A 24,157-nucleotide genomic window follows, 5' to 3' on the forward strand; every position below is an offset into this window, starting at 1 on the left:
TTGGCGGATGTGATTGCAGAGCCATTGGCCATTATCTCTGAAAACTCATGGCGATCAGGGGAGGTCCCGGATGACTGGAAAAAGGCTAATGTAGTGCCCATCTTTAAAGAAGGGAAGAAGGAGGGTCTGGGGAACTACAGGCCAGTCAACCTCCCCCCAGTCCCTGGAAAAATCATGGAGCAGGTCCTCCAGGAATCAATTTTGAAGCACTTAGAGGAGAGGAAAGTAATCAGGAACATTCAGCATGGATTCACCAAGGGCAAATCATGCCTGACTAACCTAATTGCCTTCCATGATGAGATAACTGGCTCTGTGGATGAGGGGAAAGCAGTGGACATGTTGTTTCTTGACTTTAGCAAAGCTTTTGACATGGTCTCCCACAGTATTCTTGCCAGCAAGTTAAAGTAGTATGGATTGGATGAATGGACTATAAGGTGGATAGAAAGTTGGCTAGATTGTCAGGCTCAAAGGGGAATGATCAATGGCTCCATGTCTAGTTGGCAGCCGGTATCAAGTGGAGTGCCCCAAGTGTCGGTCCTCAGGCCGGTTTTGTTCAATATCTTCATAAATGATCTGGAGGATGGTATGGATTGCACCCTCAGCAAGTTTGCAGATGACACTAAACTGGGAGGAGAGGTAGATACGCTGGAGGGTAGGGATAGGATACAGAGGGACCTAGACAAATTAGAGGATTGGGCCAAAAGTAATCTGATGAGGTTCAACAAGGAAAAGTGCAGAGTCCTGCATTTAGGACAGAAGAATCCCATGCACTGCTACATACTAGGGACAGAGGGGCTAGGCAGCAGTTCTGCAGAAAAGGACCTAGCCATTACAGTGGACGAGAAGCCGGATATGAGTCAACAGTATGCGCTTGTTTCCAAGGAGGCTAACAGCATTTTGGGCTGTTTAAGTAGGAGCATTGCCAGCAAATCGAGTGACATGATCATTCCCCTCTATTCGGCATTGTTGAGGCCTCATCTGGAGTACTGTGTCTAGTTTTGGGCCCCACACTACAAGAAGGATGTGGAAAAATTGGAAAGCGTCCAGCGAAGGGCAACAGAAATGATTAGGGGACTTGAACACATGACTTATGAGGAGAGGCTGAGGGAACTGGCTTGTTTAGTCTGCAGAAGAGAAGTGTGAGGGGGGATTTGATAGCTGCTTTCAACTACCTGAAAGGGGGTTCCAAAGAGGATGGATCTAGACTGTTCTCAGTGGTAGCTGATGACAGAACAAGGAGTAATGGTCCCAAGTTGCAGTGGGGGAGGTTTAGGTTGGATATTAGGAAAAACTGAAGCACTGAAATGGGTTACCAAGGGAGCTAGTGGAATCTCCTTCCTTAGAGGTTTTTAAGGTCAGGCTTGACAAAGCCCTGGCTGGGATGATTTAGTTGGGGATTGGTCCTGCTTTGAGCCAGGGGTTGGACTGCATGACCTCTGGAGGTCCCTTCCAACCGTGATATTCTACATTTCTATGATTCTATGACACTAAAATCTGTGGTAGATGCAGAAATTAAATCCTACTTTACTGAGCCCTAGTCCAGTGTCTTAACCATGAGACGATCCAAAATTGCTAAATTGGTGACACAATCTGACCCGTACTGTGCGTCAATACATGACACTCATTTAACTAAGCATTAATATCAGGAGCTTTAGGAAAACAGCTGACATCTGGAGGGTATTTCTATAGAATATGGAGGGATTTATTGTCTTAAAGTGAGTAATTTTTAATTCACCATTTAATTATTACTTTGGGGCCTAACAAAAACATTTTTACAGAAAGTTTGGAGAAGAAGAAAAGGTAAACAACAATCTTTCCAGTTAAGAATTCAGACTACATTTATGATCTGTCTTAAACATTTTATTTACTGAGCATTAAATTAATGCTTTTGAAATTCGGATGTGTTTTTCTCTTGTTAGATCCAGCAGAGATACAACAATGGAAGTTATAGTACCTGATACCATCACTTCTTGGGTAGCCAGTGCTTTTGTAATATCTGAAAACCTTGGACTTGGAATTACGACTGCACCTGTTGTGGTAACATAGTACAATATAGTTCCAGTTTATGTTAGTGGTAACACCCCAGTTTATTATTTTCAGTTTTATATTGTAACAAGAACAGTAGCAACCTGATTATTTTAATAAGGAAAACAAGACTCATTAAATACAATCAAATTTTAAGCAGAGCTGCACACTGAAATCAGTGGAGAGGTCTCTTTTAAAATCCTCCTTTTAAAATTTTATTCCTCCTTCTCCTGTACGCATAAATAACTTCAATACTGCAGAATGATATACAGTGATTCTGTGCCTTTGGGCATCTGTCTTTGTTGGATTATAAGTGCATCTGCTTGCTGCCTCCTTTCGTTTCTTTATTTCACAGCTTTAGTTAAAAAATGTTGCATTTTCAAAAATATACCTAATATAGATAAATCTTAAAAATACAAACCCAAATTACAGCACTTGCAGAAAGCAATACATAAAGAAGAAAAAATAGATTATTAGATGAGCCCATTATTTTGCTTTCTAATATATTCTTCCCGATTGGCATGAAGATAGCGCCATGTAGAGACAAGTTTTTAAATCATCCATTGCTTAAGCATCCAAAACAGTTGAAAGTCATGATTTAACAGGATCCCAAATGATGGGAAAGGTCAAAGCTTTCAAACCTGGATGTCTGAAGTTAGACTTTTAAATCATTCTAGGCACCTACGATATGAAAATGCCAAGAACCCAGCTACTCCCATGTGAACAGGGCTAGAGGGTATGTCTACACTGCAGTAAAACACCTGTGGCTGGTCCAAGCCAAGACTCCAGCCTGAGCCTGACCATCTACACTGCAATTTAATAGCCCTGCAACATGAGCCCAGGAGCCCGAGTTAGCTGACATTGGGAAGCCACAGGTGTTTTATTGCAGTGTAAACATACCCAGAGAGTCCTCGGAAAAAGGCATTTGCTATTGTACTAATAGTTGCTTTGGCTCATGCTTCAGTCCTATCTATTACTAGGGCTTCTGTTTTTCACGGTTTGTTCATTTCATTTTTTGAGGCTTATTTTAGCAGTTTTTGAGTTCTATGTAGATGTCTAAAAACTGGGGTTTTTGGGGGCTCTCTCTTTGTGTTGTACTGAGTAATCTTTTTGTAATGTTCCCTAGCGTGCTGTAGTGTCACACTGTTTCAAACAGCACTATGTTAAAGCTCAGTAGAGAATCTTTAGTGTGCATCAGCATGATCCACACAGACCAATTAATGTGCAAGACATTAGTGTGTTTTAGAAATCATGCCTCTCTAGTCCACATTACTGATCTACATAGACAAGCCATTAACTACAAGTAACTATTTCTGGTGTTTGTCTGGTGATTTTTTGGATAAACACTGTTTTCATTTTTTTATTGGCTGTTTTATTGGTTAAAACCAAAAAATCAGAAACCCTGCATATTACCCAATGTTAATTGTCCAATATAAGTAAATTTGTTCTCTAGTCCAGGTTTACCAATGGGAAAGTCTAATTAGAACAGATCTGAATCTAAACTTTCTGTAGCCAATTTAATAGCTAATATATGACCACCGGGGTTCACTGTTGTATAATGATTTTGTTTTCCAGTTAGAAGCTTTTCAACCCTTTTTTATTTCCTTGAACCTTCCTTACTCGGTTACCAGAGGAGAGCAGTTTATTTTGGAAGTAAACATCTTCAATTATTTGAAAGAAGCAACTGAGGTAAATATAGGCAAACTCTTTTTTGCTAGTATTTTTCCTTACCATTTTGCTACGCTCTGAAGTTTGTCACCTCTTCTAGAGGTACTCTTTAATATATGAACTATATGCTGCAGGAGTCAGGAAAAATCTAGTTTCCTACATGTAAATCATTGCACCCAAATTAGTCAAATGGACTATTTGTCTTTGGCTTCCTCTGAATGGGATTGGCCAGAAATAGGCTACTCGGTTTGATGGTTGGATCTGGTATGACATATAGTGTTTTCCTGAGCCCTTCCATTTGGTGAATGGCAGTCCCTGTGAGTTTCTGGATATCTTCAGCTCCCATCGACCTCCAGTTCTTTTTTTTTCTTCTTTTCCTCTTGTCCATGTTTTCTTGCTCTGATTCTTGGATGTTGCCCAGACACTGCAAGGCTTATACATACTATAGTGATCATATCTCCTTGAGATCCTTACTGTTTCTTCAGTGATAAATGGTACAACTAAGACATATTTTTAAATACACACAGAAAATGACAGTTTATAAAAGGGAGTTCCTAAGATTAACACCCTTTTTCCAGTTAAAAATATTAATTGCAGTCTTTTTATAGGTTATGGTGACTCTTGACCTCAGTGACACATTTGAAATTCTTATTACATCCAATGAAATAAATGCTACAGGAAACCAGCAATCTGTGTTGGTACCAAGTGAAGATGCAAAGACTGTTAATTTTCCAATCAAACCAAAACAGCTGGGAGAGATTCCTATTAAAGTGGCAGCAATATCACCCACTGCTTCGGATGCCATCCTCCAGAAAGTTTTAGTGAAGGTAAATATTCAAAGGCGTAGGTCATGTCAAGCATTCAGAGATGGTATCCCCTTAAACAGGAGAATGTTGTGAAAAGGTAGACCAATGGAATATTTATTTATCTGCGTTTTGACCTGAAGCTTTCAGAATGGGTAAATGTTATCAGAAAGTTTATCTTTTAAAGAACTCTTTCCTTAACATGGTTTAGACTGCCTTTTAAGAAATATAAACAAAAATATAGCTAAATTTGACACAGTTGATTTTATTCAACAGAGCTTTAACATGACAAATTCTGTATTCTGGGAGGGGGAGAAAGTTAGCCAAAAAGTTATTCATAAATAAAATAAAGGAACTAAAATTCTCATCCAAATTCTGTGTGTTTTACACCACTGTGACTCTATTTAAGTGAGGTATAAGTGCCCAATCCTATATCACTTGCTCAAACAAGTTATTTTCACTCGCAAGAGTAGTCCCTTTAAATTCAGTGAAATGTAGTAAGGGTTCAGGCCTGGGCTCTAAGGGTGAAATTTACCCCGATATAGAGGACAAACACATCATACTCTAAACAGACTTGTGCTGGCACTGTCTAAGGATATGTCTACACTGCAGCTGGGAGCCAGCCATGCAGCCAAGATAGACAGACTCGTGCTAGCTCAAGCAGACTAGCATGCTAAAAATAGCAGTGTGGATGTTCCAGTATGGGCAGTGGCTGGAACTAGCCACCTGAGTCTGGGCCTGCCTGATCCCCTGGGTCTCAGCTCTGGTCTCTAGCCCGTGACACCAGTCATGCTGCAGCATGCACATTGCCATTTTTAGTGCGGCAGCTTGAGCAGAGGTAGTGCGAGTCTGTTTGGGAGTCATGCTTGCAGCTGCAGTGTAGACGTACCTGAAGGTACTTATATGGCCCCCATTACTGTCGTGTCTGAGCACCTCACAATCCTTAATGTATTTATCTTCACAACACCCTGAGAGGTAGGGAAATATTATTATCCCCATTTTACAGGTGGGGAACTGAGGCACAGAGAGGCTAGACAACTTGCCCAAGGTCACACAGGAAGTCTGTAGTGGAGTAAGGACTTGAACCTGTGTCTGTGGCCATCTCCCTAACCATTGAAACTATCCTTCCTCCCACCACTTTGCCCTCTCAACAGGGGTGAATTTCTCCCCCAAGAACAAAATTTCATTCTTTGAGTATTACAGTGTTGCATGTTGTGTGAAAGAACACACCTTTGTCTTAGAATGCTCTGCTCCATGGTCCTGATCCAAAACCCATTGAAGTCAATGGAAAGATTCTCACTGACTTCAGTGGACTTTGTCTCAGGCCCTGTATATTATTGTTTGTTCTTAGCAATTCATCTTGATAAGCCATTACTACAGATGGAAGTGCCTGCTGTTTTAAAGAAACACAAACATGTGCATCAGCTCAGATGAGTCAATACTCTACTTTTTGCTGTGTTAGCAAGTAGCAGAAATAATTTGTTAGCAGCAGTTTAGATCTTGCAGTCCGACAAACACTTTTGTACTAGCACAAAGAGAAATTTAAAGACAGCATGTAAAGTGTTGGAGATTAAAGTGATCCTTTTTGCTTATTTTGATAGGCTGAGGGGCTGGAACAGTCTTATTCACAGACACGTCTTTTAGATTTGACTGGGAATAACCCACCAACTGTATCAGAAACTTTGGATTTCACCTTCCCTCCTGATGTAGTAAGTGGCAGTGAAAGAGTGCAAGTCACTGTTATTGGTAAGGATTATTTTATCCTATTTACACCTTCATTTATTTTCTAGCAACCTCTTACTCTTTTGCACACTGTAAATATAAAACTGTCTGCTGGGCTTGTGTTGGATTTACATTCAACTCACATAGCTTCCAAGACATGGTACAGTGTAACACTGTGTCATTACAACTGCTTTTGAGAAGCCAGTCTACCCAATTCCCCTACCAAACTATCAGACGGGTTCTCCATATAGCAGAGTTCTTTCTTGGGCCCAGGTCTGCTCTCCTGCCTCACACGGTTAATCTCACTGAAATCAGTGGGGAGGGTAGTGTGAGTAAAGTGAACAAGATTTGGTCCCAGGTGGTTGCTGATTTGTGGTTTTAATGACACTGTGTTTATACTCATATTGGCTTAATTGTAATGTTAGACTGTTGGGATGGATACTGCTCTGATTAACTCCCAAAGTCCTCTCCCATCATCCATTGGGCTAAGAATGAGGTTTCTGTGGAGACTGTTTAAGACAGAGGAATTTGAATCTTACTTGGATATTATGGTAGTTAGTGTTTTCATCATGTAGGAGTCTCTTTCATATGGTTAGAGATTCAGCCTTTAATAAGGAAGCTCTAGGCCAGTATAATTCTGGGACAGAAATTGCAAATGTGTACAATTAATGAAACATGGCCCGGGATGGGAGGTTCTGTTTTGTTTTTGAAAACAGTGACCGCTGAACAACTTGAAATCTTAGAATAAGTCCCTGGGCAGATAGGTGAGTGGGCAGTGGGCAGATGAGATGGCTAAAGGGGACATGAAAAGTGTAACATATCACATGCTTCCACAGTGTAAGTAACCCCATCCTCTGTGTGGTATGCATACATTTATGTGCACTGACCTTTAATTTTATCTTTCAGGTGATATTCTTGGGCCTTCTATCAATGGCTTGGAATCACTGATTAAGATGCCTTATGGCTGTGGTGAACAGAACATGATAAATTTTGCTCCTAATATTTATGTTTTGGAATACCTGACTAACACAAGACAATTGAAGGAAGATATTAAACTGAAGGCTACATCATTTATGAGAGAAGGTCTGTAAACTTTCAGGGACGAGCCTAGATTTAAAAAAAATATCATACTCTCAGAAAATACTTCATTTGTGGCCCTGCATTTGGAATTTGATTCACCATTCTTTTGATGATGTGTGAGCTAGATGAGAAGCCCACTTATTTGTAGCTGTGTTGGTTCTCCAGGGCTGACAATACTAAAAAGTCAGACAATTTTACATTTGTTTCTAAAGTAAGATCTGCTGAGTATGAAGATGCCATTTGTATATAGTAACTTTCCAGGGTAAAATTGTTCTGTAAAAGGTGATCCATATCATCATTCTTGGAGCTGGTTATCTCTTGCCAATAAAACAGCACAAGTCTGAATATTTCTGACTGCTCCTTGCATCATAAAGGGTTGCAAGTTAGTTAGAAAACACAATGAACCAGATTAATCCCCAAGAGAACTCCTTTGACTAAAGTAGATACTAGGTCTAAATTTGACCTAGCTTCCTAGACTGATCTGGCACTAGAGGGAGAAATAGCCCTGCGAATAGAAATATTCTCAATGGTGTAGCTTCCAGGAGTTCTTCTTGGCCTGATTATTAGACTTTGGTCACCCCAGAGGTACACAGCAGAGCTTGTCAGAAGTTTTCTTTCCTGCAGAAAGTTTAGATGAAGACAGTCTTTTGTTTGTTTTTTGTTTTCAGCAAAATTTTTCATGGACTTTTTTTTTGTTTTTTTTAATTGAAAACTGAAAAATTTTAGCTGAAAACCAATAATTTTAATTTAGAAATGCTGCTGCAGTGAAAGTTATACTCTGGGTGCCTCATGGCTCCATTCTGCTCTAAGGGTCAGGCTACGGCTCCTAGGATGCACCACAGTGTCCTCTCTTGTTTAGCCACTGTAGTGCATCATGGGAGATGTAGTCTGCCTGGGGAACCAGGCCTATAGAGGATAATGGGGGCATGAGGTACTACACCTCCCATAAGGCATCGTGATGGCATTTCTAAATGTAATTTTTTTTTTTGGTTTTGGCCGAAATTCTTTGGTTTTCCAGTGTTCGATTTTTCAATGAAAAGTTGAAAGTTTTCCATGGAAAGTACACTTTTCACAATAAACTTTGTTTTCTTAAAAACCCAATTTTCTGTCAAACAAAAGTTACACTGAAAATTTTCAACCAGCTCTACTACATAGTTTGGTTGCAGGGGAAGAGGGGGAAAAGAGAGACAGCTGTTATTTTAACAGCTATTCTCAAGTTTGTAAGCAATTTCCTGAAGTGCTCTAAAAAAACTCCCCAAAAAGGCACTCTTATAGTGGAATAAGAGTGTCCACAGAGGGGGTTAAGAGAAAAGGAGGCACTGTTATTTTACAGATTTTACAGATGGGATAATGGAGGTTAAATGATATCCTGAAGGTCATACAGTAAGTCAGTAGGCAGGCTGTGATCCAAAACACAGCAGTAATGTTTAAGTAATCTGTAAGCTTGTAAAACACCACTGGAGAACACTGCAGTATTCCATAATGGTAGTTTTCTTTTCTGGTTATTAAAATTGTGCTGTCTGTATTATAGTTTTCTAACTATATCATACTTGACTAGCTCACCAAGCATGTATTCAAGCTGATAGTTGGATCTCAATGAAACTACTGTATGTATCCAGACCTCTGTATACAATATATATTGTCACAGTGCCATTGAAAGAACTGTGCAAGTCCATTTTATTCTTTGCAAAACCCTGGAAGATATTTGCAGCAGTGACAAAAACATTTTTCCATTAATTCAACATATTTTTATTAATCTTACTGTGCAATAGATATTATTATTATTGATATGGCTTACAGACAGTCAGGATGGGGTTTTGCATAGTGTTCTTAGCATGTGAAATCTAGACGAAAGGTTTCAGAGACATTAAAGAGTCAGTGGAGAAGCAAAACAGTTCAACTAAAAGACTCGTTTCATTTTAAAAAAAATCTACGTAAACTGATTTTGCACTGTAGTTAAAAATATGAAGAAAAGGATGTTGTACTGCTATTAGTTGTTGTGATGGGACACTAAGTAAGTGGTTGATATCAAACTATATCTGAGGTTTTTTTAAAGATACATATTATCAACAAAAAGACATATATGTGTCAAACACCAGGAAATATCTTGGAAAACCTAGGGATATCTTTTAACCAGAGCCTTCCTCTAAAGCAGCAGTTCTCAACCAAGGTCCTGGGGCCGCCTGCGGGGGCTGCAAGCAGAGTTCAGGGGGTCCGCCAAGCAGAACCGCATTAGACTCAGTGGGGCCCAGGGCAGAAAGCCTAACCTCCCCGCTCTGGGCTGAAGCCTGAGGCTCTGAGCCCCACTATCTTAGGCTGAAGCCAAAGCCTGAGCACCTTAGCTTTGCAGGGCTCCCTGGGCTTGGGGCCCCAAGCAGTTGCCCTGCTTGCTACCCCCTAACGCTGGCCGTGGCTTTTATATGCAGAAAAACAGTTGTTGTGGCTCAGGTGGGCCATAGAGATTTTATAGCATGTTGCGGAGGCCTCAGAAGGGGAAAGATTGAGAACCTCTGCTCTAATGCACTTCTCTTCATGGCTGGCTGGTCACTGCTAAACCACCTCATTGGAGGGCCACCCTTTCAGGGGAACTTTTTCCAGCAAGCTTTTTTGACAGCTAGCTGGTCCTTTAAATTTGGCAGAGACGAGCAGCTGCAACTCTAACATAGCTACTTTTCGCTGCATCTTCTGCCTTTCTAGCTGGTACATATTTTCCTTTCTGCTTTCCATTTTTCCTGTTATTCAGAAGCTGGTACATCTCACTGAGCCTTGAATTCATTCTTATGCATAAGTAGTGCAGCAGTGGAGTTATGTGAAAATGTACAGTTGTGTACCGATCTGATGTCCCTTGATGACAGGAGGGTTAAAGATGGAGTGGGAGCTATGCACCTCAGTTTCCATAAACAGATCCTTAATGTTATTGCAGCCTAGTTTTTGGGTTTTTTTTAATTCTCTCACTCATATTTACTCCTGCACATTTGGCAGAAATGTTTTGAAACATGAGATTTAAAATCTACATAAATATACTCTGCTGGAGCAATCTCACTTCTCTTTCTCCACTGTCTGAAAGCTCCTTTCCCATAGCCCCCAGAAAGAAATTCCAGTTTGGATCTACTCAGGAGTAATTTATACAATACCTGTCTTTGCTTTGGTCTCTTCAGGCTACCAAAGAGAGCTTCTCTACCAAAGGGATGATGGCTCTTTCAGTGCCTTTGGAAACAGTGACTCCTCTGGGAGCACGTGGTAAGTAATTTTGCCAGAAAAAGAAAATATTCAGTTTGGAATTTTGTCAAATATTTGCATAATTCATTGGGACTAAAACGTTTGTGAAACTGGTAAAAATGCCCAGATATGGCTGCAGTCTGGTTTTCGGTACGTCTTTAGGCCAACTTGTAAGATTCTCTAAGACACAAGGTCAGTGAGGTAATATCTTTTACTGGTGAAAGAGACAAGCTTTTGAGCTTACACAGAATGTACTGTCTTTTTAGCTTAGATGATCTAAGGCCATTATTAGGACAGAGTTTTTTAGCTTCACAAAAGATGAGTAGTGAGTCACTTTCACCATGGGATTTGTTGAATTAAATGCTTGGAGGTGATTCTTCTATCCCAGAGAATAGCTCACTAGAACAGAAAGCTTTTTATAATGGAACCAATGAAGTACACTGCACATTTGGCTGCTAGACACAACACAAAGGGTGAAATTTTGTGCTGTGAAACCCACAGTGTCCTCGGCCTTTAAGCCACCATTGCGTCCTCTCAATTCCAGGCTGCTTTGGGGTCAGAGAAACTCCCAGCATAATTTAGGGAGCTATTTTAAATTATGGCAGACCTGGCTGGGCTGACACTGAGGAGCTCCTTGGTCATCACAACTATTCAGAATGGCTGTAATGCTGGGTGCCATAGTGCCACCCTCTTCCATTCCCAATACGTGCCATACTCTAGGGCCGTGGTTCTCAACCTATTTATTGTTTTGGGCTGCCAGGCGGGGTGGCCAGGCAGCTGGGAACCCAGACCCTGCTGCATGGCCTGGTGGCCTTTAGCACACATCTGAGCTGCAGTTGTGTGCTAATTGGGATACATGCGGCCCGCCGCCCACGTGTTGAGAATCGCTGCTCCAGGGCTTGTGAGGGGCACTGCAGCCTGTTGCTGTCCTTCACAGTGCCTTTGCTTGGGGGAGTGTGTGTGTGTGTGTGGGTCACCCCAGCAGGATGAAGTGCTTTTAGGATCCCTGTTTGCTCCTGCAGCAGTGTATGAGGACTGGACCAGGAGGGAGAATCCCTCCCAAAGTCTTGTGGTGTTAAAGATAATTTCATGCTATTACAAAAAATAGGGATAGCTCTGAGCATTGTTCTGTCCATGCTCAGCAAATAAATTGTAGCTGTACTGTTGAGCCACTCATCAGCCTTGAAGCTGTTCAAATACATTTAGGATTATTTGTCATCAAAGTTCTGAACATCTTTTAAATCTTTCTTTACTGAAGGCCCATTGGATGAACAGTCTCTCCGAGGGTGAAATTAGACCCTGTGCAGAGGGCCAGCACAAGGGCTATGCCCCACTCTGAACAGGTCCCCCTGTCAGCTCCTGGAGACCCCAGCTGGTAAGCCCTCTGGGCAAACCGAACAGCACACACAGTTCACCAGGGTACCTTCACCAAGTGGCTCTATTATTGTCTTCTGCCTTGTGTTCCAGGTCCCACCAACATAGCAGCAGTTCCAGCTCCCTGGCTCAGCCTTTTATACTACTTGTCTTCTCCCAGCTATCCAGCCAGTGAACTAATTATCGCATTTGCTCATCAGGCTCTCCATAGGTGCAAGTGATTTCTTCTCCACCTTCCAAACCTGCTCCTACTCTGATTATACCAGTGGTTGTTATAAGTGACCCAACTGCTAATGGCACCATGTCACACACCTCCCCCTTTATTTCTCCTAGTTAGGGCTCCCTTTTCCAGTTTTCTCCCTGACATGTTTCATCTTCCTTATGGGGGTGATGGCCTCTGCCTCATTGCCTCTGGAGTTCTCTTAGTGTGACTTTCTGTGGGTCAGCTGTGAGGATTCGCCATTCTCTATCCACAGAATAAGAACTCCTTAGGTGGGGGTGTACCCCACAATTCCATTTCATCCCACAGGTCATCGCAACAGGGACAAACCCACAGACTTTGGCCCTGGATCTGTCCCATCCTTTATAGAGCATTCTCAGTCATCCTGCCCCACCAGCACCCCACTGTCTGGTGGCCTCTCCTCCCCCTGAGGTGTTAAACTCTCAGGGGTCTTCCCTTTCTCTGGGGTGTGTTGGGTTCACCTCCCACTCTTTCTTCGGCTTGTCCTTGTACGGGTGACCTCTGCTCCTCCATCCCCTTTTCCTGCTTCTCCTCTACCCCAGTATTGTCTACCTTGGTCCCATTTTCTTGGCTTGTTGGTTCCCATCTAAGGTTTACTCTTATAAACCCTTGTGGGCCTGGGGTCCCCTTTTTCCTGCCATCCAATGAGGTTCCTTCTCCTGGGCCTTTCTTCTCCTACTTAAATGGAATGGGTTCCAATGCATCCCTGGGACCACAGGATGGGGCAGAGTTCACCCTACTCTGACCCTTTTCCATCAGAACTTCCCATGTACCTCTAATGGCACTTGCACCCCCAGATAAGTTTTTTTCTCCTCATGCGTGCACTCTATGCCTAGAGCATTCCCCTCCCGAACCCACTGTGATTTAACTAGCCTGCTCTGCCGGAGCGAGCAATCAGCTGCTGAATCAATAATACCCATCTCTTGTCTTTGGCTAACTCTTACAGGAATTGTTTTTACTCCCTTCTGAGAGCTTCAGATCACTCCAGTCCAGTGCTTTAATGTCACACCTCCATTACCACTTCTATATCTTGCCCCCCTTGGCCTTCTGAGTGACTGTTCTGAGCCCTACCTCATAAGTCCACCTGGCCATCCTAAATTTCTGTCTGTATCTTTCGGCTGACAAGTCTACCTGATCCTGCATAGCCGCTTATAATATCTCATAATTCTTGGCCTGCTCTTTGCCCAATGCCATATAAGTGGCTTGGGCTTCTCCTGCCAGATAGGGTGCTAACTGTAGGCCCTTAATCCTTTATCCCAGCTGCACCAGTAACAGTTCTTTCAGAAGTCAGTAAGACTTCATTGGGATCATCCTTGGGGCCCATTTTACAGGGTCCTAGCCCCCTGATTTCCATGCCTTGTGGCAGGACTTGTCACAGTTTGTACTAACTGTTGCTATACCTGAAACACTCACTGTTGCTCCGCCTGCCATCCCAGCAGAGCTTGTTGGTTTCTCTGCTGAAATGCCTGCCACATCCTCTGCTTCTCCTTTTGTTGCTCAGCCACTGCATTAGCACCTCCATTTCCCCCCCTGATTCAGCCTATCCTCACATTGGCTGCCTCTCAACCTTCCTGGCTCTGGCTGACCAGCAGATCTCAGACAAGACCCTGCTTGTAAACAGGTGTCTTCAGCACTTGGAAGCCCTGGCTGGTAACCCATCTGAACAAACTAAACAGCACACACAGTCCACTAGGTGTCTTTTTTTTTTAATTATTATTTTCTGTCTTATGCTCCAGGTATACCACCAACAAGCAGCAGTTGGACTTAGATAGAGCCAGAGCCTCTCTCTATCCTGCTCCATGGCTCAGCCTTTTATACTGCTTGTCGTCTTCTCCAAGCTATCCAACAGGGGAGCTAAATACGTCATTAGCTCATCAGATTCTCTACAGGTGTGAGTGATCCGTCTCACCTACCAAACCCACTCCCGCTCTAACCATACCCTGTACCCTGCCTGCTAGGGTGCTGACTTCCAAATGCTCTCTTGATAGCTGCTAACAGCAGCCTATCCCATCCACTTAGATCCCAGTTATCTCTTGAGGTCTTAAGTGGGATTGAAGTGGTACATAGGGCTTGTTCTAGCCCTCTTCAAGGACTGAATTTCCTCTTGAAGTGCTCGGATACTATGATGATGGGTCCTGTAAAAGTACCTTGATAGACAGATAGTGACTGCTCCATGCAGCTCATCTAACTCATCTAAATAAGAATGATTTAAATTACTGGCCTGATCCAAAACTCTCTGAAGTCAGTCAGAGTCTTTTCACTGATTTCAGTGAGCTTTGGATCAGGCTTAATATTGATAGAATAGAGAAAATAAGATTCTCTGCATGGTGCTATCAAGACTGTGAACCTTGGTACATAAATAGTGCAGTATTAGGATGTACATACGGCATAAGAAGAGGTCAATCAAAAGTTTCAAAATATTCACAGTTAAGCCACAGAGGGTTGTTCTGACATTATGATTCTGTGGGATGTTATGATTCTGTGTGTCTTGTTAAAATCACATTTATTGCTGTTCTACTTCATATAATATAGTTATAAAGTTCTTTGACAAATTTAGGCCCCAATCCTGCAAACATGTACACACACTTAATTTATGAGCAACAGCTGACTAAAAGTTAGCATGTGCTGGCAGAATTGGAGCCTCTAATCTGTATGTAGGTTTGAAATGCTGAAGATATAAAGAAAGTGTTGTTTTATGGACAGGAAAAATAACTATTTTCTTTGCCAGTTAGTGGTTCTTAGCTGTTCCTTGCCGATTAATGCTCACTCTTCAGGGCATGTGTCTTCCTCTGTATTTGGAAAGTGTTTAGCACACTTAGGGCACTACAGCAGTCTGAATAATAAAACATGTTTAATAGAAGAAGCTGTAATATATCATTAATTCTTTGTATTTGGTTAACCTTTCCCCCAAGGTTATCAGCTTTTGTATTACGATGTTTCCTGCAAGCTCGTCCATTCATAGATATTGATCCATACGTACTGAAGAAAACAGCTGATTGGATTGTCAAACATCAGAAGCCTAATGGTGAATTCTGGGAACCTGGAAGAGTGATACACAGTGAACTTCAAGGAGGCAGTAGTAGCCCAATCACTCTCACAGCTTACATTATGACAACTTTATTTGGTTACCAAAATGATGAGGTATTAGAATACTTTGGTGTTGCTTGTAGTTAATAAAATACCTCCCAAACTATCCCAATAATTCTTAATCATTTTGCAGTTTTTAAAGAAGTTGAGGGATACCATAACAAGGACAATAACACATGATTGGGTTAAACTTTGCTACACTTTGGCCTGATGGCATCTTTCCTGTCTACTGGTAGTAAGGAGTTGTGTTAAAACTGAGGGACATCTAGTCTCAGTGGGCCTTTCCAAAAGCTTAACAAAGTTGGAGGGAAAAGAGGCAAATATATTGTAGGTAATGCCCCAGATCCTGCACAGCAGATAAGCATGTGCTTAACTTTAAGGGTGTGAGCAGTCCCATTGACTTCAACAGGAGTGCTCACATGTTTCAAATTAAGTAAGTGCTTTGTTGGCTGAGGCCTTAATGCCTCTATGACTGTGACTCTGCCATGTCTGCCTCCATGTCTGTGACTCTGAAAGAGATTTTTTTATATTTTCTTTTATATTAAAAATGTTATTTCTCTTCCTTAATACATATTTCTTATAAATTCTAATATTGCAATTTAATGTTGCTGTTGCCTACATTCATTCTTTTGTTAACTGCTTTTTTAAATTCTTGGTAGTATTAAATTAACATCTTTCAATACAATCTTTATTCCCAGAATGCCCTTGCTGTAGCAAATGCTGCAAACTTCTTGGAAACTAAATTAGAAGAAGGAATTTCAGATAACTATACGCTGACACTTGTGACATATGCATTGTCATTGGCAAAGAGTATAAAAGCAAAGGATGCCCTGAATGTTCTAAACCAGAGATCAGAGCAGCAAGGTACTGTAAGAAGCTCTTTATGCAGTAGTATGAATGGATTTTCTTCCAACTTAAAAAAAAGAAATCACTGTTTGGTTGCATACAGACATTGGTTGTTAGTGCTGTATAGGGATCTATTTAGAATAGAATAGAACCCTGAAGAGCAGTAATCCTGATGAAAACTATATGCAAGTGAATAGGGTCTGTTACAAAGGTCAGGTTTCAGCCTTAATGACAGTGTTCACTTGTGTGCAGTGTGATTATATTATTGCAAAACATGAGCTTGCTGCCATCCCACCTTGTTATGAGTGCCCATCAGATCTCGCTAGCTCAACAGGGTCAGGCCTGGTCAATTATTCTGATGATAAGCCTTAAAGGAGCCTGGCCCAGCAAATTCTTACTACCAAGCGTAATGCTTACTACTATGGTCAGTCCCATTCACTTCAGTGGGATTCTTTCTGGTACTGAGCACTATGCCTCTTTAGTAAGTGTTCTCTGAATTGGGTCCTTCTATAATTATACATAAAGGGCAGATCCAAAATCCCTTGAAGTCAGTAGGAGTCATTGTGTGAACTCTGGTGGGTTTTGTTTCTGGCATTCAGCCCCAGTTCAGTAAAGTGTTTAAACACATGACCAAGTCCATCTCTAATCAGCCAAGCATTTAAACACATGCTTAACGTGAACCATGTTCTGAAGTGCTTTGCTGGATCCTATAGGTAAACATAAATAGGCAGGTTTTTCCTCCGCTATTGAGCATTTATTCATGTCTTCGGCTCTGACATCAGTGATGATCTCTCTTCCAGGAGATATTCGATTCTGGACGTCTCCAGCCCCTCAACTGTCTGACTCATGGCAGCCACGCTCCGTAGACATTGAGCTTTCAGCTTATGCTCTGCTCTCTCACTTTCAGCAAGATAGACTATCCGAAGGGATCCCTATTATGAAATGGTTAAGCCAGCAAAGAAACCATCTTGGAGGTTATTCATCGACTCAGGTCAGACCGTCACCTTTAGAAGCATTGTTGATGCTTTGCTATATATAAATGTACTTTCCAAATTGACGTGTTAGCCCACATGTTGAAAGGTTTTTAGGTGTTGCTGCACTCAGCACTGTAATGCCTAAGTCTGATTATCAAAAGTGATATAGGCACTTAGAGGCCTAAATGCCAATGATGGTCAATGGGATTTAGACTGAAGTGCCTAAATCACTTTTTAAAATGAGTCTTAGGCTCCTCAGTTAGGCACTGCAATGCTGAGTGTGGCAACACCTAAATACCTTCAAACAGCTGGGCCTTCACTTCTAATTTTTTTAAATGTTTCTATAGCATACATTGATTGTTTCTTATTCTGTAACAAATAGTTCTCATTAAGCACATACTTAAATTCTCTGCTGGATTAGGTCTTAAACACAGACTATATATTTTATCCAATAAACATATTAAACAAAGAAAAAGAAGAGCAGTTCAAATATTTTTAAAGGGCGAATATTAAAAGGAAAGCAACAAGAACTGAAATTAAGCGGAGGAAGTGATATTTTCAGCTAAAAAAAAAATCTCACCTGCATTTTTAGATCTTTCCTATTCAGGATGATATTGAAACAAAATCCGTTATTTTATTAAATGATTGCATATTGTGCTGCATTCTGCATCTCACACCATATCTGCACCCTGTTTTGTTGGTAACATCTTTGAGATCTCTCTTTTTTGGTCTCTGTAGTATTGCCCTATTTCACAGGGTTGTTGTGAGGCTGACCTCAGTTAAAGTGTTTGGGACCCTCAGCTGGAAGATGTTCTCTAAATGCAAGAGGTCATTATTAGGCCAGGTCACTCCTCCTGCTGAGAAAGCCACAGAGGAGAGTTGCGTGGAGGTGTGGGAGAGCCCATGGAGGCTCCCCTTCTAGGGTTTCCTCTGCATTCCTCTTAGGGGTAGAGGTGAAATTTTCCCACTGTACGGTGAGAAGGGGTTGGCCCTTGAATGTTGCTGCTATCAGGAGATCCAGGGGATGCAGAGGGCCATGCATGTAGCGTCCCTGCACTGGCTCTGCACTGGTTCTGAGGACTGTTGTGCCCCTCCTTTCAGCTCTGGGGAGTGTGATTCTCCCTGTGGCTGCCCCACTACATACCTGAAAATACGGGTACCCAGCATGGATATGCTGCAGAAAAGTATGGCATCCAGTGGCTTTTGCTGGCCTGCAGATTCCCCAGGGTTTGTGGGAGAATGATGAATGTCTACCCTGGCCCTGCTCCTGATGCTTCCTCCCTTAGTCTTCCCCTCTCTATGTGTGGGAGCTTGGACCCTTGGACAGGGTATCTGTGGAAACAGGCCAGAGGAGCTGGTGCCGGGTAATCAGCTGACCCTACCTTCCGCACTGGCAAGGCTCACTTTAGGTATAAATCAATGTGACATGGTCTGGCCCTTTATTGTTTTTATTAATTACTAGCAACAATAAGGGACATTTCACACAAGTGCATCTGCCAAACTCTCTTTGAAAATTGTTACTGTTTTTGGAGTCAATGAATAGTCATGAAGAATAGCCAGTTGTTGTCAAATTACAGTTGTTCTGAATGGCATCTGGAGTAGATCCCCAGTATTGTCAGAATTTCTGAATCCCCAGTAAATATGGAAGACCTTCTCTACCTCTAGCAGGTATCATTTTACTGAGACCACATCACCCAAGTTGTGTTGGTATCCAACAGGATCTATATAGTACTTGAGAATGCATTAGTTTAAGCTAGCTGTTTATTGTAAAACGTGGTCTCAGTCAAGTACAATACCTTATCTCATTCTCATTGTCTTTTCCAAGCTTCATATTCAATTCAATTGTTCAAATGTTGACAGTAATCTGAGAGATATTAGTTCTGTTAAATGAAGAATAAATTTGTAAAACCAGTACAGTTTCCCTGGGATTCCAGGTTGTTCTTTGTAGTACATTACTTCTATTATTATTAATTGAAGAGACTGATTAAAGCAATATCTCAGTTGCAAATAGCTTTCAGATTTTTTTCCAGATGGTATTTTTATTCTGGAGTTTGAAAATCTAGTAGCATGTCACTATAGTACCATCATGGTGAAGCTCACCAATGAATTTAATCCATCCCTTTATCCACTTTTTCTCACAATAAAGGCTAGATTAATCTATTTTAATTTTGACATTTCTCCAAAGAAAATAATGTCTTTATAGCTTGCTCTTATTTAACTTTTGTGTGTGACCCCAAAGCATATTTGTTACATGTAAAGAATGAATTATTTTTTATTAGCTAGAGTTTTTCCCTGACTTGTAAGAGATTTCCATATTGGGGAGTTTGCGTCATTATCAAACAGTGAGGTTAGACAGCTCTTGGCTGTCTGTGTCATACTTTTCTAACTTGAACTATCATAAACTACTTTCTAATTTGTATGTTTGCAATATATAAAATATGATCAGAATGTTTTATTTTAAAATGTTTTTAATTTATGTGTGCGTGTGCATGTTTAAAGAGTAGTGTGGACAATTATAAAGAAATAATGCTCAATTCAACCAAAGAATAATATATTTATAACATCTCACATGGACATCATGCTCCAGTTTGATATATGAATTGCTGAAATTCTATTAAGGAATTAATATTCTCTTCTACTATTTTTCCTAGCCATTTGCTTACAAGTAACCTCAAATATTTCATATCCTTGTTGTTCAATCTGCATGGCACCACAATAACAGTTTATCCATGTTGACATGACGGCTTGTTAGTTTACCAGTGTGTTGCAGTTGCATTCAGGATGGAGTTTATGGGCTTGATCCTCTAGTCCTTAATACGATGTACAGTTCCATTCACTTCAGTTATGATACAGGTCTTGTAAGATCTGGCCTTTAATCAGTAGGTCCAAAACACCTGAAATTTGAGTAGCGTGGGGGCAGTTATCCAATTTTTTTGTTATTGATTGCTCTGCTACTATAAAGGGACCATCTTAAGAATGAGAGACCAGACAGTGTTCTTGTAGGGTAAATCTTGGCCCTCTCCTGAGAAATGTCTGCCCATTGCAACCTACCATTGATTTTCTCCTGTAGTCCATAATTTGCATCTTCTCTACCATAACATTTCATCTAAGTCCTCAGGCTGGAATTCCAACTGCTAGTGATTCAGTCTTCTGTTAACTTGGGCAACTTCGCCACTCAATCTGAATTTTCCAGATTTTAAGGAATCAGTGAAGTAGATAATTTGAGAACACAGTGAGGAGAAAAAAAGATAGAGATTTTTGATTGACTAATCAGCAAGTACTATTATATTTATGACTGGCACAGTCAGAGTTGCATTGTTAATGAATGTTTGCTGTCATATAACAAATTTCCTATTACTAGAAGGTGACCTAAGATTGAATAATTAAAACCTCTGTGTGCCAAACCCGCAGGGCCCAGTGTTCCTATTACCAACAGCTAAGAATAAACAATAAATCAAATAACTGAATTATGAAAAGGTCAAAGAAATACAGCTCATCACCATATTTTTCAGAATATGAGTTATTAAAATTCTGATAATCATGACATAATTATAATGAGAACAGGACATTACAGTTTATGAATCTGTTATTGTTGCAATATTTGCAAAGAGAATAGCTAATGCTTTAAGATTAATCCATTCTCTGACAATGTGAAGACTCAGATTAAGTTGTTGTCTTGTTCAGCTCCCATACTAAACTCAAGAGGTCCAAATGTCCAAAAACTGCCTTTTAATTTAGGGCTACAATTTTGCACACCCAGATATTTTGCACCTGCAAAAAAGGAGAATTTGTGTGCCTGCAGAATGCTGATGTACAAACACATACTGTGTTTAGTGGGTTCAGATGATTGCTGAAAATGTTGGGAACAAAAGGTCTGTAGCTGGATATAGAAGCTGAGGGGAATCCTCTTTGAAAAGTTGGCTGTAATACTGGGAAAAAATTATTTTTACTTTTTTTTTTTTTTTTTTTTTTTAACATCTGCAGTTTCTCAAAGGTACAGCTTTTTTGTTCCTGTGATCGAGCTGCTGTGGAAAAGTGAGGCAGAATGTCTGCTATTTACAGTTATTTCTTGTTAGGCCACATTGTGGCTGGCTCATTGCCTTTCCTCCTTAACTTGTCCTCCTACTGGCCAAGGCCTTTATAAAAGTGTGAGCCTGGCTCAAAACTCCACAGACCTCCATGGCATCTACAAATAAAAATCAAGCTGCAGTCCAGAGACAGCCCCAGAAGAAAATTCCAGAAGTATCTGGGGCTGCATTTCCTTTACTATGACCCCCTGGCTCTGATGGGAGTGAAGCCTTTCAGTAGAGCTGTGATGCCAGAGAACATGGCAGGGGAGCACCAGGGACCAACAGTCTGAGCAGAGATAGAGGATCTCTCCATGGATGATCCTGGCTATCTGCATATCTCAGGGGATTGGAGTTGGGGGGAAATCCCAACCTCCATGACGAAATGATGTGGCAGTAACTGTGAGGTAATCCTCACAGGACTTTCCTCTTTCCTGGGTTTACTATGGGAGAGGGTGATCTGGCCCTGAGTAAGGACTTTGGCATGTGGCCCATTGTGACTATCACTAGTATCTCATTTTATCTGTGGAGGAAGCAGTAGTAATATTCCATCAGAAATGGTTGTCATTACCAAACTGTCAGCTGGATGGACAGTGCAGTCTGCACAGTAAGGGTCAGGAAGCCCCAATTATCTAAGACCTTGCCTACATATGACTTACTGAATTAGTTAAGAACTGATTATTTTATTAAATTGATGCAACCCTTATGTATATACTCTGAAATCAGGTTAAGAGTGTCCATGCTAAGAGGTCTCATTTAATTTTTGCGGATACAGACTAACATGGCTGCTACTCTGAAACCTGTCATTAATTTAATGCAACTTTTGTGTATAGACAAAGTTTAACAGATACTGGTGCTCACCTAGTTTGCAGACTTCTTGTATTATATTTAATACAAAAGCATTTGTTTCTCTCAACAGGACACCGTCGTGGCCCTGCAAGCCTTGAGTATATTCGCAGCTCTCATTACTTCCAGAAAAACAGGAATTGATCTAACAGTGACTGGACCTAGTCTGGAAGCTCCAGTAACGTTTTCTGTTGATACTCAAAACCGTTTTCTTCTTCAGACCAAAGAGGTATTGTAGAAAATGAGGAAGAATTCTAATCAATCCTGTCACTTGAAGATATTTTGAATATGTTTAAATCACCATGTCATTCTTTCAGATTGCACCTATGCAACCGACGGCCATTTCAGTTTCAGCAGAGGGTGTTGGGTTTGCCATCTTTCAGGTACGCAGGAAGATATTTTATACTTACTCCTTTTTTTAAGATCCCTTTTTAAATGTGGTTTTTGAAGAAAGAATGTTAATAGGAAATTTCATAAAACTAGATCAATAAGAAGAAGAATCTTGTATTTATATGAGAAGAGACAAAGCAGGTGAGGTAATACTTGTCTCATCAACAGAAGTTGGTTCTATAAAAGATATTACTTCACGCACCTTGTCTCTCTCATATCCTGGGACCATATGACTGCACAAAACAAGATTGCACACAACTTGTATTTATATAGCACCTTAAATGAATTCCAAGGCACTCTACTAATTGCCAAAATGATGTGGGTCAAATTCTGTGCAGACTTTTCCCCTGCACAATCACTGAAGCCAGTGTGATTGGATAGGTTGTAAATCAGTGCAGAACATGGGTACACTCTTAGTAATGTATAGATTACCTTTCCCACTTCTGAACTGTCACAGTTGTTTAAATACTGTTTAGGGCAGAAAGGGAAGAAGGCCAAGTTCTCTTTAGCAGGATTTAGCTGTTTTGTGCTACTCTGACAACACAAAGAGGCCAGAATCTGCTTGCAATCTGCCAGTAGGGAATGCTTTGCACCAACCACCCGTACCCCAGTATAAGGGAAATATGGGGGATGTTACCAGATGTGCCCGTTACTTTGGCGTATGCTCATTTATTCGGATTACTCTTTTGGGGGGGTTTCTGTAATTCTGTTAATGTACTTGTGTTCATATGGAGCTCAACTCCTTCCTTCTGCAAGTCCCCTCCCAATGGAGCTGTCCTGCAGTACCTAGGTTCCCCAGGACTGGGTTCCTCCAGCCCTAGAACTAGATGAACATACACACACACACACACACACACACACACAAACAAGCAAGTCTGAGCAGACCGGGTCAATCAGGACTCTCAGGCTGATCCCCTCCTATGTCCCTGTACTCAATGGGCTGGGTTAAACAGCACCTTCAAGCTATCACCCTTATATGTGCCCCTGGTCTCAATAGGCTGGGCTGAGCAGCACTTTCAGCTGCCCCCCTCTGATGTGCCACAGGTTTAACACGTCCCTATCCCACTTTCATGTTACAATTGTACTGGTAGTAACCCACTTGATGAGCAAACCCCACAGTATTTTTGGGCACTACAGGGATCTTTAGTTTAGGTAAAAGAAGCGCTGCTGCAGAGCAAATGGGGGAAGCTAAAAACACAAAAGAGTAAAGTTCAGAGAGAGTGAGAGAGAAGCAACCAGCTTAACCATAAAAGTTATTTATTGAATGATAGTGATAACTACACAAGGAGAGCCTAAACCAACAAAACATACATTATTAAAGGTTAATACCTGAGGTAGAAAGGAAAACAGAGAGAGAGAGAGAAAGAAGGGGATCTCACCATTCCCTGAAGCTTTAACTGGTCGGGGTTCCCAGGTGATGGTGGTAACTCAGGGCCCTGAGGGCAGGAGACAGGCAGAGCCTGTGATCTAAGCATCAGAACACTTACTTGGGCATAGGTAGGGGTTTTTGTAGAGAAAATACAATGGTTCAAGGGAGAACACTAGATTTGTTTATGGGTAAACTGATGACTTAGGGGTTTTCTTTAGGCTAGACAATAGGAGCTGATCACTCTTGCTTATGGGTGGTGTTTTCTTCCAGGGAGCTCACAATGCAATTAGGCTGCTTCAGTATTTTGGATATCAATCAAGGATTTATTACTAGAATTGGTCTGATAATTTCTGAGCTGGGTGCGTACAGGTGTAGGTTCATTAACATCTGGAGCAGAGATTCCCATGATGCAGTGCCTCCCTGCTTTTCTGATCTCAGAGTTTAGT

At 41.2% G+C, this 24,157-nt stretch overlaps 1 protein-coding gene across 2 annotated transcripts in view; it reads left to right on the plus strand.

Annotated features, from left to right (window-relative positions):
• Positions 1–24,157, plus strand: part of CD109 (CD109 molecule) — a 132,557-nt gene that overhangs the window by 81,813 nt on the left and 26,587 nt on the right. For both annotated transcript variants that reach the window (XM_048845914.2, XM_048845915.2), the window contains 11 exons: positions 1,920–2,037; positions 3,601–3,714; positions 4,302–4,520; positions 6,098–6,242; positions 7,125–7,301; positions 10,457–10,538; positions 15,045–15,273; positions 15,918–16,083; positions 16,866–17,056; positions 22,026–22,181; positions 22,270–22,335. In XM_048845914.2, coding sequence (XP_048701871.2) covers positions 1,920–2,037; positions 3,601–3,714; positions 4,302–4,520; positions 6,098–6,242; positions 7,125–7,301; positions 10,457–10,538; positions 15,045–15,273; positions 15,918–16,083; positions 16,866–17,056; positions 22,026–22,181; positions 22,270–22,335 — 1,663 coding nt within the window. The remainder of the gene's footprint in view (positions 1–1,919; positions 2,038–3,600; positions 3,715–4,301; positions 4,521–6,097; positions 6,243–7,124; positions 7,302–10,456; positions 10,539–15,044; positions 15,274–15,917; positions 16,084–16,865; positions 17,057–22,025; positions 22,182–22,269; positions 22,336–24,157) is intronic.

Source organism: Caretta caretta, chromosome 3 (genome assembly GCF_965140235.1).
Source record: "Caretta caretta isolate rCarCar2 chromosome 3, rCarCar1.hap1, whole genome shotgun sequence".
Classification (NCBI taxonomy): domain Eukaryota; kingdom Metazoa; phylum Chordata; order Testudines; family Cheloniidae; genus Caretta; species Caretta caretta.